The sequence below is a fragment of the Suricata suricatta genome, chromosome 11 (assembly GCF_006229205.1).
Source record: "Suricata suricatta isolate VVHF042 chromosome 11, meerkat_22Aug2017_6uvM2_HiC, whole genome shotgun sequence".
Lineage (NCBI taxonomy): Eukaryota > Metazoa > Chordata > Mammalia > Carnivora > Herpestidae > Suricata > Suricata suricatta.
This window is the reverse complement of record NC_043710.1, coordinates 24,470,788-24,485,219: the sequence shown is the minus strand read 5'-3', so window position 1 is coordinate 24,485,219 and position 14,432 is coordinate 24,470,788. Positions and strand designations below refer to the sequence as shown.

The following is a 14,432-nucleotide window of genomic DNA, read 5'->3' as shown; positions in this document are numbered from 1 at the left end:
AGACATTTTAATGTTTTATTAGTTTTACACAGTTGACAAAAACAACAAAAAATCAAAGCAATGGTATAGCAAATGGTTTGAAAAGAATATTCACTAGGCATCATTACTGAAACAAACTGAACATGATTTAGTTCATCCAAGTTAGTTAGTTAGTACCAGTTCCAGACATGGAACTGGTAGCAGACGAACTCATGTTCCAGGGATTTATCTCCTGTATGGTCATGTGTCCCTAAATCTGGCAATAGAACTTCACACACTGTGGACTTTCAATGAATACTGATGAATAGGAAGCTATGGCTTAAGCTCTTAGGATAAAGTAAGATGCTTTTCTAGAAAATTACTCCAGAAGGAAAGACGTTTATTTCTAAGGTCATCTGATTATCAGTTGACGTCTTAAAGCCTCAAAATGAAGTCTTTTTAACTCTTTTTCTAGAAAGTATCTAACTGAACCGTAGCAAGCTCATTGATTTTACAATTTTTATTGGCATCCAACTCCACATGTCAACTAGACATGTACACACACAAATTAATTTTTCCCCATTTAAAATCTTCTACCTATTAACTTTAGGACATTCCTAAAGGGGGAAATAATACTATTTTTCTTTCTGAGATTTAACTGGTGGTCCTTTCCTAGCGCGCTCTAACTTATTCACTTTTCACAGACTGCTAAGTAGCTGTAGACGTCAGTTTTCATTAAGTCTCTCAAAGAATTGGTTCAAGCAATTGGCCTTGGTCCATCATCTGTGCACCAGACGGGGGTAGTGGGAAATTCTCTGAAGAAAGTTCACACAGGTTACCTGATAAAACATAACAAACTTGATGTAGAGTCCTTTTCTCTTCCTTTAAGTCAACAGGGATTGTCTATCTTACAGCTTTAAATAAGCTACATAGAACTTTTCCTGTTCATAGGCATAATTAAGAGACCAGTTTAGACTTAGAGATGTATAAAGAACTTTATCATGGGACACAGGTGATCTTGGTTTTAATTTTTGACCAACCACCAAATTGTTGTATTGTGCAAAATAATTCATTCAGTTCCTTTGGATGTTAGTTTCTTTACTGGTTTAATTTTGCCTTAACTACTCTATAGATTATTTGTTACCAAAAATTATATGAAGGATATAAACATATCTTGATTATTATTACTGCTTCTGTATTGAAGATACCTTGAGTGAAAAAATTCAGGTCAGAAATTCTCATTTAAGATAACTTTGAGTAAACTTTTTTCAAGTACTTAGCATTGTATTATGAGCACTTTCCTGTGGCACTTCATGCAAAAGACTAAAAGAAAATACAGGCATTTTCAATAAACAAAAATAGAAATATAATTTTCATCATTGTTATGATTCTTTAAAATAGGTTTAAAAATTTGATGCACTTGAATTTGAAAGGCTTTTGTGAAACTAATCAAACAACCTTCTAAGAAAAGATTTCTTGGCAGGAGTAAAAATTTTCCCAGAACCTTTTTTGTGGAGGGATTTCAGTGGAGGCTTTTTTAAGGGTAGGACTCTTTTGGGGGTTTGTAGTGCTCTTGCTATCTTCACATGCTCATTGCAGTAATACTTGTTGCTTCCTTCCGACAAGTGGATGAGTGTGCGTTCTGCCAGATCCATGCACTGGGCATGGACCCAGTGCCCATCTCCATGAGAGCAGTAGATCATGGCAGGTTTGTTGAGCTCAGTTGAATAAAATGGTACCCAAGTGTTGATATCCACATCACAAGTAGCGCAGCATGTAATCCAGTAGCCTGTCTCAGACTCATCTTCTTCATCATCTTCATTATAGGTGTCGAATTCATCATCACCATCAAAACTATTTGCTTCTGCACTGAAACAAAATTCTTCTGAGTCTTCAAAGGGAGTGGAGTCCCCTGGGTCTTCTGTTGATGTCTGACTATTTGTGAGTGTTTTCTGATCTTCATTCACATCATCTTCAGCACATTTCAGCATATAAAAGTAAAACGCTTCTGAAGTAGCCTGTTTATTGTCTCCTGGTATGCCAAGGAAAACATTTCCATTTCCCATGTTGCTCCCAAACCAGATCCTGCTGTGCTTAATATCTGGGGTCCAATCTGGGGTCTCCATCTCACGAATTTCTATCTTGTTGTCGACAAAGGAGACAATGTTGCAGACCATTCTCTTTTGATTTTCAAGCTGATAGCCACCGACAATTACAAATTCATCACTGTTTGTTTGAGTCAGGATTGCACTGGAGACAGAGATTCCTCCTGGCAAGACTGTGCAATTCACAGCTGGGCTACCCAGTGGAAGATCAACCTTTATGCTGTATAGGTTGGCAGGGCGGATGTTATTGGCAAGTGAATGTCCTCCTAAAATATAAATGGTATCATTTCTGGCAATGGAGACATGAAAAGATAACCCATCCTGAAGTTCTGGAAGAATGTATGATGTAGAGCACCCAAATTCAAAATCCACCAAGAAAACATGGGGCAGACAGTCAGCTACACTATTCCATTTTTCTGTGGTTCTTTGGGCAGAAGGAATGTATGACCGTCCTCCAAAGAGAACACCCATACTTTTCCCCCGACTATACACCACATCAATGGAATGACCGTATCTGGCTTCAGGAACATCTCCTACCAAGTCTTTCTCTGTGCAGCGAAAAGTAACTTTTTTATTATTCTTGCCAACAACAGACATGATATAAATCTTATCTGAAAGCTCATTGTTTGGTGTTTTCCCTCCATGAATGATGTATTGATGCTTTTCCGACTCTAAGCTGCCTCTGAAGATGCAAGTGGCTGGGTAACGAAGAGGAGGAAGGTAGCAGGAATCCTTAGAGAAAACTGCAGGCTTCAGTTTGAGATGGTTCTGCTTTACATCAAAGTGGAAAACTCCAGTGGGGCAGGATCTCTTGGGCCAGCCTTTTTGGCCAAAGAAGAAAACTTGCCCATCAAAATTCATCAGTGAGAAGCCTGGTTGTATTAAGGCAATGTTATTACTGACTGTTATCATCTGTAGTGACATATTTTCTGATCGTTGGTAGATCTTTTATCTGAAAGCAAAAAACAAAACAAAACATTACTGTATGTCTTCTTATAAATCTCTCTGTTTGGATCACTTCACATGTAAAACGCTTGTTTAAAAAAAAAGCTCCTCCACAAGCTTGTGGAGCAACTGAGTGAGCAAAATCCAAGCAGCTAGGTAAGCAAAGAGCCACAGAACCTTCCTTCCTAATAGGATCTATGCCGTTGGGACATGTTTCCTGCTTGGGCCACATCCCCTTAGATTTCTGGGAATTGTAGTCCTTTCCCCCCCAAGATTCACCGCTTGTTGGCCTAAAGAACTACATTTCCCAGGAATCCGTTCTTTATGGCAAGTGTGGCTACGACGGTTTTTGTTGCTCCAGGAGAAACGACTCCTGGGATGCCTCTCAGAATAGAGACGCCCTAAGTGCGAAGTGACTAGAAGGGAGCCAAGGCGGAAAACTAGGGAATGGGAGGTGAGCGCGGCTAACGCAAACGCAACATTCGGGTTACGGGAAGGCTGTAGCACCAGGAGGGTCGACGGGCTGACTGTTGCCGGGTGTTGCCGGTGTCTCTCCGGGGACTCTAAAACAGGTGACCTCGTAGGAAGCACAGCTGCTTCTGGCCCTAGAGGAGTTGCCTGGAAACCGTGCCTGGAGGGACGCCCCGGGCTGAGGCGTCCTTGCCGACTCCCGCCTAGATGCTTTCGAGGACTAGGCTCAACTGCACCCTTGAACGTCCTTAGGTCGCTGGGTCGGGGGGTGCGAGGGACACCGAGGTCACGAAAGCTGTGACTGTTCTTACGGAAGCCAAAGACCAGTCTTTCAATACCTGGAGCGCGGGGGAGAGATTACCTGATAATGATTTCGTAGTGGAAATGCTGTAATTAGATTTTAGCGAGTGCCTTGTCAAAAGCCCCTTCCTCAATCGCTCTTGCTCCTGCTTTTAGGGTTCTTTCAGGGAAGCAGAGAAAGTTCCTAAACACTCCTCTCCCTCCATTCTCTCCTTCCCTTCTCTCTAGGAAATTACAGTTAGTGACTGTTATTTCAGATCGCTCTTTCCTGCCCAAGACATTTGACATAATTCTTTAGTAACGCTGTCCTAAGCATGTATTAAGCAAAGAGGTGCCAGAATTATTCAGGAATAGTAGTATTATAATATTTTTAAAAAGGTATTTATTAGATGAAGCCAAATTGATACATTTTGACTTTATTATCACTTACCTTAGGGAGATGCCAGGAGCCTTAATAAGAAATATACTTTGCAGAATGAGGTCCTAGGCACCAAAGGTTAAAGGAGAAACAAAAGGGTACAAATTCTTTACTGTTCACAATAAATTATTACTATGCATCAAAATCAGTATGAAAGTGTCTCTGAATATGGCTCTCAGAGTATGGACTGAAGGCTGTTGACTGTAATCAAATCCTGTCTCTGTCACATACTAACTATATGAACTTGGGCAAGTAATTTAACATCTTTCTCAGTTTCCTCATCTGTAAAATGAGATAATTTACCTGCCTCCTTGGTTGATGTAAGGTATGATTAGTAAATTACTACGTGTAAAACACTTACAATAGGGCTTTGCCCAGTTAGTGATAGTTAAAATTATGCTTGAACTTATCAAAAGTAGGGTCATTACTACACAGTCACCTGCCAGTCATGGCAGATGAAACTTAATAATGTTGGGGATGGTTAGAAGGGATTTAGGATCTGGGATCTGGTCAGTGGGTATTGATTGATGAAATTTTTAGACTAATGAGAATTGGATAAGCATATACAATAGAAGTGTTAGTGGTGATATCAATTTAAATAACAGGGAATCATTCATTCATTCTTCTGTTACCCCTTGTCTAACCTCTCCTTAAAAATGCAGACTTTGGGGGCACCTGGGTGGCTCAGTCAGTTATGCGTCTGACTTTGGCTCAGGTCATGATCTCACGGTTCGTGGATTCAAGCCCTGCATTGGGCTTTATGTTGACAGCTCAGAGCCTGGAGCCTGCTTCGGATTCTGTCTCCCTCTCTCTCTGTTCCTCCCCTGCTCACTCTAACTCTCTGTCTTTCAAAAGTAAATAAGTGTTAAAATTTTTTTTTAAAATTGCAGACTTTGCAATCTGAGTCCAGATCTGGGCTCTGAAATTTAGTTGCTGTGTAACCATCTTGGTCAAGCTAGTTTTTCTCTGTTCTTTCTTTTCTGTAACATGGGAATAGTATTAGCACCCATTCATTGTGTTGTTTGGAAGGATGACTGAAATAACACATGTAAATCACATAACACAGTGGCTGGCACAGAATAAGCATTTAATAAATGTTAGTTGATACCATAGTTTCTATTGTGCCTGCAAAGATTTCTTGGACCATTTAGAATCTATGGTCAGTCTCATGAGATTTTGGTAAGGCTTTATGCCTTGAAGCACTTCTATAGATCAGATTTAATTAACTGCTAAATGTTCTCTTCTACTTAGTTTTAGTTTACTAGGGACTTTCCTCAAGGTCTAATATTTTAAGAATCACATCTTGCGGGTTTATTAAACCAAGTGAGGACATGATGAATGAGAAGACTTATTACTAAAGTCATGAAAGCAAGCCCACCTCTTTTTCATGATGGTTTGTAGGTTCAGCACCTTGCCCTGCTTATGAAATAACGTGGGTGTTTTCTTTCTTTGGGGCCCATCCAAGTAGGCATGAGAGAAGGCCTCTGTCCAACCAAGAACATGCTCTCCATAGGAATGAAAGGGGAAATATTGTTGACCCTCAATTCCATAAATGAAACCCGTAAGTGGCTACACTCAGCATGATATGTGCTTGCCAGACAGTTGTCCACTTGTGGGTGGGGGGAGCACTGAAGCCAAAGCCTGTTTGTTTTAAATATCTCTGAAGACTGTTATTGGGGTCATGGAGTCCAGACCCCAAGGGTTGAATACCAAGAACACTGGCTTTTAAACAGCAAGCATTTTTTGTTTTAAAAAAAGAAAGTTCTCATTGTGGCCTGTTGGCTTCATTTAAAGGTTGTCATAGGGAATTTGGCTTCTCATAAGTGAAAACATGATTATTGCAGATTGAACAGACGCATTCTCTTGGGCAAGACATAAGGAATACCCAATTTTTACAGCTTAGTTTGGGTCCTTGGAGATTTCTGATCTGTTCTCCCTTTGATGCCCTGTTCTTGGTACACCTCATCATTTCAGAGCCCTAAAAACAGGTGAGGTTTATTACTGTTAAGGTGAATTACCTCCTTTTGTAATGCAGTTCAAGTATTTATATTTAATTTTTAGATTACCCCTTTAAAACCATGACCAGTTGACATACCTATTTAAAGAATAAACAGGAACATTGAAAGTGTTTTCCCATTAATTTGCCATATTTTTTTAGTTTTTGAAATTTGCTTTATTAACTTAAATATGTTTTCGCTGGAGTGGACTATTGTCTATCTTCCATAGTTTTAACATGACCATATTAGTCGTCTTAGTTTTTAAGAGTTTTTAAAAGGTGATACTAGAACTAAAATAATCTACTTTCTTTAAATAGGCTGGATTAAAAAAAAAAAGGCAGATTTTGAAAAAGAAGCTACTGTTCTTCAACTGAAGGAAGTTTCAAAGTCCACACATTAAAGATTCTTTTTAAAAGACAGAAATAGAGGACCAATGAATTTATACAATTTTCCCAACCCCATGCTAACACTGCTCAGCAGGGAGGTTTTCATTTATTCACTGTGAAGCCAGGGCATGATTGAGAATCAAAGACGGCTAATGGTGCGAGGTCTGGGTTTGTAGTTTCCTGTGTCTGAACCGACTCTTTGCTTTCCTTCCAAAGAAAGGTACTGTACTCTGAGGCATTAAATCCTACTGATCAGTGTTGCCCGTGTTTTCCTGATTGCTCCAAGAAAGTAGGGAACCTCATGTAGCCGCAGTCATTTCGGGCATGAATTAACACTGTCCTGCACAGCTAATCAGGTCTGAGGCGTGCATTATGTCCTTTTTTTTTTTTTTTTTGCTACCACTGAAGCCAGGCTGAGATCTTTTTTTTTTTTTCCTGACACTTATGCCAGAGAAGCATTTATGTACTCAGATGAACACATGGGCTCTGCTGCTGCAGGAATTAAATCCTTGCAGCAGCCTGACAGCGGAAAGCCCCCCAGTTTCCAAATTTTACAGCATCCCTTCCCCATCTGGACCCCCAGTCCCTCTAACTCACCCGCTGCTAACGTGGGGCATCATCTTGCCCTTCAAGTTGACAAACGTAGGTGCCCGTGTTTTAGCTTTGATAGAAATGCAGGTACGGGACCTACCTGAAGGCCAGAGAGGCTGCTCACCCCTCTCTGAGTCTTTGCCGCTAGACCAGGTAGTAAATGTCAGCGCCTGGGAAGCTTCACTGACTGCCCCTCTGACCCGGCAAGAAGGCGGCTCACAGTAAAGAGAATGTGTGTGTGCCTACAGGTGTTCCAGTGAACACTGATCTAACCAGAGTAACTGACTGTGACCTTTTTTTTTTTTTTCTTTCCTTTAGATGGTTGAGGGAGATATCCACCAGGGTATATGCTCATGGTTTAACTCTTTCCTTACTGGTGAACAGTGGAAACACAATCCACTATTTGTAAAGAACCAAACAAAAGCTGGCTGAAATATGATTTATATTTTTATTAAAAATGTTTTAGAAAAACATAGAAGAAAATGAATATAATTGCCATGATTTAAATAATACTATCAAGAATCAAATGAATAAATTATTATCTCCTAAAGCTGAGACCCCTAATACCAGTGTCAGTCATTTGCATCTTGAATTACTCTTCAACAGTCTCATTTTCTTTAATGCAAAGCTCAGAAGTCATTCTAATTATTGGAGGCCTACTAACAGCTTTGTATCATATATCAGGAGCTGCTGTGTAATATGGCATAGCAGAATGAATATGACATAGCACAGTGATTAAGCAAATGGGCTTTGCAGTCAAAGGGACCTGGTTTTCTTTTATCAGCTCTGCCATTTTCCACTGGAGTTATCTTAATCCCTAAGTTTCTGTTTCTGTGTCTGAAATGGGAATCATAGAAATAATCACCTCAAAAGATTGTTGCAAAAAAGGTTAAATCAGATAATATCTTTATTTTTTGTAATTAAAACATTTTTAAATATTTATTATATTGAGAGAGAGAGAGAGAGGGTGAGCACAAGCAGGAGAAGGGTAAAGATACAGAACTCGAAGCAGGTCCCAGGATCTGAGTTGTCAGCACAGAGCATGATGCAGGGCTTGAACTCACGGACCACAAGATCATGACCTGAGCCAAAGTCAGATACTTACTGACTGAGCCATCCAGGTGCCCCTCAGATAATATCTTTTTAAAGTGCTCAGTGCCCAGTAGCAATCAATGAGGGTTCCTGTTGCCTCGCGTCCTCGCCAGCATTTAGTGTTGTCAGTGTTCTGGATTCTGGTCATTCTTTTTTAAATTAAAAAAAAATTTTTTTTTTAAGTTATTTTTGAGAGACAGAGAGAGACAGCACGAGCAGGGGAAGGTCAGAGAGGGAGACACAGAATCCGGAGCAGGCTCCAGGCTCTGAGCTAGCTGTCAGCATAGAGCCCAACACAGGGCCCAAACCCACAAACCATGAGATCATGACCTGAGCTGAAGCCGGCCGCTTAACCAACTGATTCATCCAGGTGCCCCTGGATTCTGGTCATTCTAATAGATGTGGAGTGATACTTCATTGTTGTTTTAATTTGTATTTCCCTGATCACATATGATGTGGAGCATCTCTTCAGTGTTGTGGTTTTTTTTTTTTTTTTTGTCATCTGTATATCTTTGTCAGGTGTCTGTTAGCTCATTTTTTAAGCCAGGTTGTTTGTTTTCTTATCGTTGAATTTTAAGAGCTCTTTGTGTATTTTGGATAAGAGTCCTTTGTCAGATGTGTCTGGCAAATATCTTCTCCCAGTCTGTGGCTTTTCTTTTTATTCTCTTATCAGTGTCTTTTGCAGAGCCGAAGTTTTTAACTTTAATAAGCCCATCTTATCAGTTGTTTCTTTCATAGATTGTATCTTTGGTGTTATATCTAAAAAGTTGTTGCCATGCCCATGAGCTATGTACTTTATGGTTTTGTTTGTTTGTTTAGGTCTGTGATCCATTTGAGTTAATTCTTGTGAAGGGTGTAAGGTCTGTGGCTAGATTCATGTTTTACATGTGGAGAGCCAGTTGTTCTAGAATCTTTGTTGAAAAGACTGTGTATGCTCTACTCTATTGCCTTTGCTCCTTTGTTAAAGGTTAGTTGGTTGTGTTTATGTGGGTCTTTTTCAGTGCTGTCTGCTCTGTTCGACTGATCTGTTTGTCTGTTCTTTCACCAATACCACACTGTCTTCATTACCATAGCTGACTTAATTTTAAAGCAACTCATTAAAAACAGTTACATCAGGAAAAATATATACCACTCATTAGCTTATGGCCTAATCATAAAATTTTTTATCTGTGTTTATCCAAATGTATATACATTTTACCTGATTATAATAAGGATGCGTTTGAATTTCATTTTATCTTTTTAATATAGCATTATTTCATATATACCATGAAATGTATATTTTATTTCTACCTTTATAATTTTTAATAACTTCCTAAAATTCCATGAAGTAAATGTAACATAATTTATCTAACTGCCATTGTTGGTTATTTAATCGGTTTCCATTTGGCTTAGATGGTAGAATGCATGATCGGAAGTAGACAGATCTGGATCTGAGTCTCAGTTTTGCCACTTACTAGTTAAATTATCCTTTTGAGATTCAGTTTCCTTATCTTTAAACAGGGATGATAACCTGCCTTGTTGTAAGGATTAATGGATACAAAGTGTCTGATATAAAAGAGTGTACTCAGTAAATCTTGCCTGGTGATGATGATGTTATATATGTATTTGTACAAGTGACTAATTCTTTGCAAAATTTTAGGATATATATTTTCAGTTGAGTTTTTAAAAACTAATGAGCAGCTCAGTTGTTTGACTTGTTTTTATCATTTGAAGTGTTGGTCCGTCCTTTAAAAAAGCAGTATCATCTCTTCTAGTTAACTTCCATGATGATTTTTTTCTTTGTCTGCAAAAGAGTATCGGATTATTTCCCTAATCTGTTTATGTGTTATATGATTATAGTACTTGAAATTCCAGCCTCAGTGACAGCTCTCATAAAGTTGACATATTGGATATCTCCACAGTAAATGCAAAAAATAAGAAATGGAACATAGAAACCATGGGTAGGTTTAGGCAAATATTTTAGCCTTTGTGCATTACTAACATCAAAAAACAGGCAGTTTGTTGCTGAGCGGGTTAGTTATTTCCTGAAGCAGCTGGAAATTAGCAGTACATTTGGAAACGGATTTTAAAACCGTTAGCCTCTGCCACACCATTAAGGAGAGCGTTACACTTGTGCTCATCTCAGTCAAGATCCCAGTCTACTGAAGGGCTCAGCATTGAAGCTAAATGTGAAATAGTGAACAGTATTTATTGTGCATCTACTATGTATGAAACATGTGGAGAATTTGGAAAAGTATCACAGATTTTGTCTTTAAGGAACATACATAGTCATAGGATGAAGCAACTTTACACCCTTCCTTACATTCACCCTTAGAAATTCCTAAAAGTTCACCAAGAAATCATAATTTTATGTTACTCAGCCCATTCTTAAACCCTTTGGCAGAATCAAATTCAAACTTCTACTGAAGGGCACCTGGGTGGCTCAGTTGGTTAAAAATCCGACTTTGGCTCAGGTCATGCTCTTCTGGTTTTGGGGTTTGTGTCTGACATCGGGTTCTGTGCTGACAGCTCAGAGCCTGGAGCCTGCTCTGGATTTTGTGTTTCCCTCTCTCTCTGCCCCTCCCCCACTCACTCTCTGTCTGTCTCTCTCTCTCTCTCTCTCTCTCTCTCTCTCTGTCTCTCTCTCTCATAAATAAATGGATATTTTTTAAAAAATTAAAAAATCTACTGAAATATGTTAATTTCTTCTACCTTATCCAAAAACAGTGGATAATTAAAGAATGCAAGTCAGTGCAATTACAGAATAAAATGATTTTTATTTCACAGTGGGGAAATAAAAGTAACAGGATATACTGACGTAGTAATTGAGCAATTAGGAAGCATAATTGGAGAAAAATAGAATGCCAGAGATGGAAGGCAATTTCAAGTCCAGTCCCTTTATTTTCACATTCAAGCTATTTTAAGGCCAGAGAGGTTAAATAACAGAACAAGGGTAACAGAGCTGCAGGGGTGTGCATCCGTAGTAGGTTGAGGGGAGACGGGGAAGTGGCACTCTTCTGTGAACTCGTGACTGGTTTTCAAGAAGTACAGGCTGCCTCTCAAGCATTACCATCCCCATTTTTTAAATGGAGAAAAAATTACATTGGTGCTCAATGAGTTAAAAAGTGTTTGAATCAAGGACAACTTTTCATAGCATTCGGATAGGAATAGACAATTTTTACTTTTTAAAAAAGTGGCTGATTTTTAAGAGAATTATATAAATAGTAGCGGAAAAGGAGATATTTTGACTTGTTGTTGAGTGAATCCCATAAGGGGAGCCACAACTGAAACTGGCAAAGAGGAGAAAAGAGGTAGGAAAAGGAAATATATGGAAGGAAGGAAGCTATAGTTAGTATGATGGATTGTCAGAAGAAGAACATGACAAGTGACCTGTCACTTTTTATTTAGGACAATTAATTAAACATGGCCACCTGTCTGAAATGACTGGTATTTTCCTCTGTTCCATTGTTCTGTGATTTAAGGTGGACACTGCTGTAAAATGAAATGGAGAAACATTTCAGAGGTGATTTACAATGTTGTACTAGAAAAAAATTTCACTTCAAAATTTTGTCTTTAGAGAAGGGGGGATTTTGTGTCTCTTAGTTACTGTCTTTGGAAACCATGTTTGTGTATGTGTGTTATGTTGTGTCCATTGAGGCAAACTTGCAATTAAAATGCTTAGATTTTTGGAAACTGGGGAAGCACATTTATTATTCCACAGGCATAGGAATATAGATTAAAAAACAGTCAGGAAATGCATCTTCAAAATCTTCTTTTAAGAGATGTCAAATGAAAAGGTCGATTTTATTTGCAAGATCTGGCATTTTGAAACACTTAGAAATGAATTTCTGCAAGCAGGGTTGATTCAGTTGGTTTGCCTACACCTGCTTCTACCTGGCTGTGTGGATTTTGCTTTAAAGCAGGATTTCTGGTGTTGTAAAAGTGCTGTGCACTGTGCAGGTGGCTAACAGGCCCAGGACGCTGGAGAGAAGGGGATAATTTTAATTGAGTGGATACCTTTGAACTACAATTGTTATGCAGTATAGATAACGTAAGCATTAATGGGGCATTGCATCCCATGTGAAGGTGGGATTACAACTGAGCTAAAAAACTCTTACGATTGAAATATTATTGCATGGTTATAGAGCTATAAAGATGACTCAGAAACTACTGCCTCTACTGGATTCACAGCTTTATCAGGCACCTCGAAAAAATGTTCGCTGGAAAGACTCACGGTCACCATTCATAACGCACCGATGTAGTTGATTACATTTCTGAAGATAGGAGATCAGTTTTGAAAGTGGTTGAAATACATGTATTGCACATTTTTTCTTGATAAATGTTCTAGCCTAGAGCTACTGTACTTGGAGTTTTTTAGGTGGTGAAGGTAGGGTATTTACTTGTGATTACCCATAACAAAAATTTCCAACAGAGCAAATAATCAATAGTGGTAGTGAAAAAGTAGTCTTTCTGATTTCCAAAACAGTGGATTTTCTGAAATTTATCTTATGGGTATAGTCTTCAGATTCCATATCCATTGGTAATCTGCTTTTTTTTTTTTAAAAAAAAAACAAACAAAACTCTAGGGAGTGAGTAGGGAAAGGAAGTTTGAATGCTTAACTGCATTTTCCTTGCTTAATGGAATTAATAACTGTGTAATTGAAAACAGTCTAATACTCAGTTGACCTGCCTCAGTGAGTCAATGCAGACATTTCTGGATTGACTTAAACAGCTTGAAGGAAGAGTATATTTTGGGGACATAAAATTGATTTTGTACAATCTGCTGATGAACAGCAAGACTTAATGAATGATAGCCTCAAGAAACCTCATTACAGTAGCTTGGATGGATGAGCAGGAAAGGGAAGCAAATTTTTCAACAGAAAAGTTTCTGCTTAAACATGTAATTTTATAGATTAGTGTTATTCCCACTCCCCCGGAGCTTTCTGCAGGGGAAAAACAATCAACATGCATGAGTTCCAACATTGTTGGTAAACCTTCAGTGATAGTTTCCTTTCCTTAAATCTTTTTTACCTTAATTGCCTTAGCCTTCTTCTCTTGCTCCCCTTCCCCCCTCTTAAACTTTTAACTTTGAAATCAATAAAGATCACAGAATAGATTCACATGAGGTTGCAAAAAAAGTGTATAGGGAGGGAGATTTTACACACCCTGCTTCCAGCCTTTTGCAGTGTTAACATCTTGTGTGTCTGTAGTACAAGGTAAAAGTCAGGAAATTGATTTTGGTACCATCCAGAGAACCTATTCAGATTTCACCAGTGACGTATACAAAATTCGTGTGTGGAGTTCAGCTGCGTCACATGTGTAGCCTTGTAGACTCATCGCCTCAGTTGAGCTACTCAGCTCTACCACCGCTACAAGACTAATGTTACCTCACTTACAACCACACTGCAAAACTGGTGTTCTCATGATTTTTCTGACGATTTGTCTCACCCATTCAGATGAGTGTGTAGTGATATCTCATTGTGGTTTGAATTAACGTTTTTTTAATGGCTAATGATATTAAATATCTTTTCATTAGATTATCTGTAATTTACATATCCTCTTTGGTAAAATGTCTGTGCATGTCTTTATTTTTTTTTAATTGGATTTTTCCTTAATGTTGGGTTTTGAGAGTTCTTTATATGTTCTATGTGCTAGTCCTGTGTTGGATGCGTAATTTATAAATATTTTCTCCCAGCCTGTAATTTTTCTTTTCATCTTCTTAACAGGATCTTTCACAGAGCAGAGTTTTGAATTTTGATGAGGTTTAATTTATCACGTTTTCTTTTTTTATTTCAAGTTTTTATTTAAATTCTAGTTAACATATATCATAAAATTGGTTTCAGGTGTAGAATTTAGTGATTCATCACTTGTATATAACACCCAGTGCTCAGCACAAGTGCCCTCCTTAATACCCACCCCCCCTTTAGCCCATCCCCCACCCACCTTCCTCTGTCAACCCTCAGTTTATTCTCTACAGTTAAGAATCTTTCATGGTTTGCTTTTCTCTCTTTTTTCCCCCCTTCCCCTATGTTCATCTGTTTTGCTTAGCATAATACACTCTAGCTCCATCCATATCATTGCAGATGGCAAGATTTCATTCTTTTTAATGTCTGAGTAATATTCCATTGTGTGTATATGTACAAATGTGTATATATACACATACACACACACACACACATATATATATATA

At 38.5% G+C, this 14,432-nt stretch overlaps 2 protein-coding genes across 4 annotated transcripts in view; one reads left to right on the top strand and one right to left on the bottom strand.

Annotated features, from left to right (window-relative positions):
• Positions 1 to 1,403: 1,403 nt before the first annotated feature.
• On the bottom strand, positions 1,404 to 2,987 carry RAG2 (recombination activating 2). The gene has a single exon (XM_029915804.1). The coding sequence runs from the start codon at positions 2,985 to 2,987 to the stop codon at positions 1,404 to 1,406; it is 1,584 nt and encodes a 527-aa protein (XP_029771664.1).
• A 336-nt stretch (positions 2,988 to 3,323) lies between these two features.
• The window catches only part of C11H11orf74 (chromosome 11 C11orf74 homolog), a 61,977-nt gene continuing 50,868 nt past the window's right edge, over positions 3,324 to 14,432 (top strand). For 2 of the 3 annotated variants that reach the window (XM_029956928.1, XM_029956926.1), the window contains exon 1: positions 3,324 to 3,462. The gene's annotated coding sequence lies outside the window, so the exon portion shown is untranslated. Of the gene's footprint in view, positions 3,463 to 3,561; positions 3,581 to 14,432 lie in introns of those variants that run through there. The other variant, XM_029956927.1, reaches the window with a different exon arrangement.

Excerpts from the sequence above, each read along its gene's own strand:
- RAG2 (XM_029915804.1), bottom strand. The coding sequence starts at position 2,987 with ATGTCACTACAGATGATAACAGTCAGTAATAACATTGCCTTAATACAA.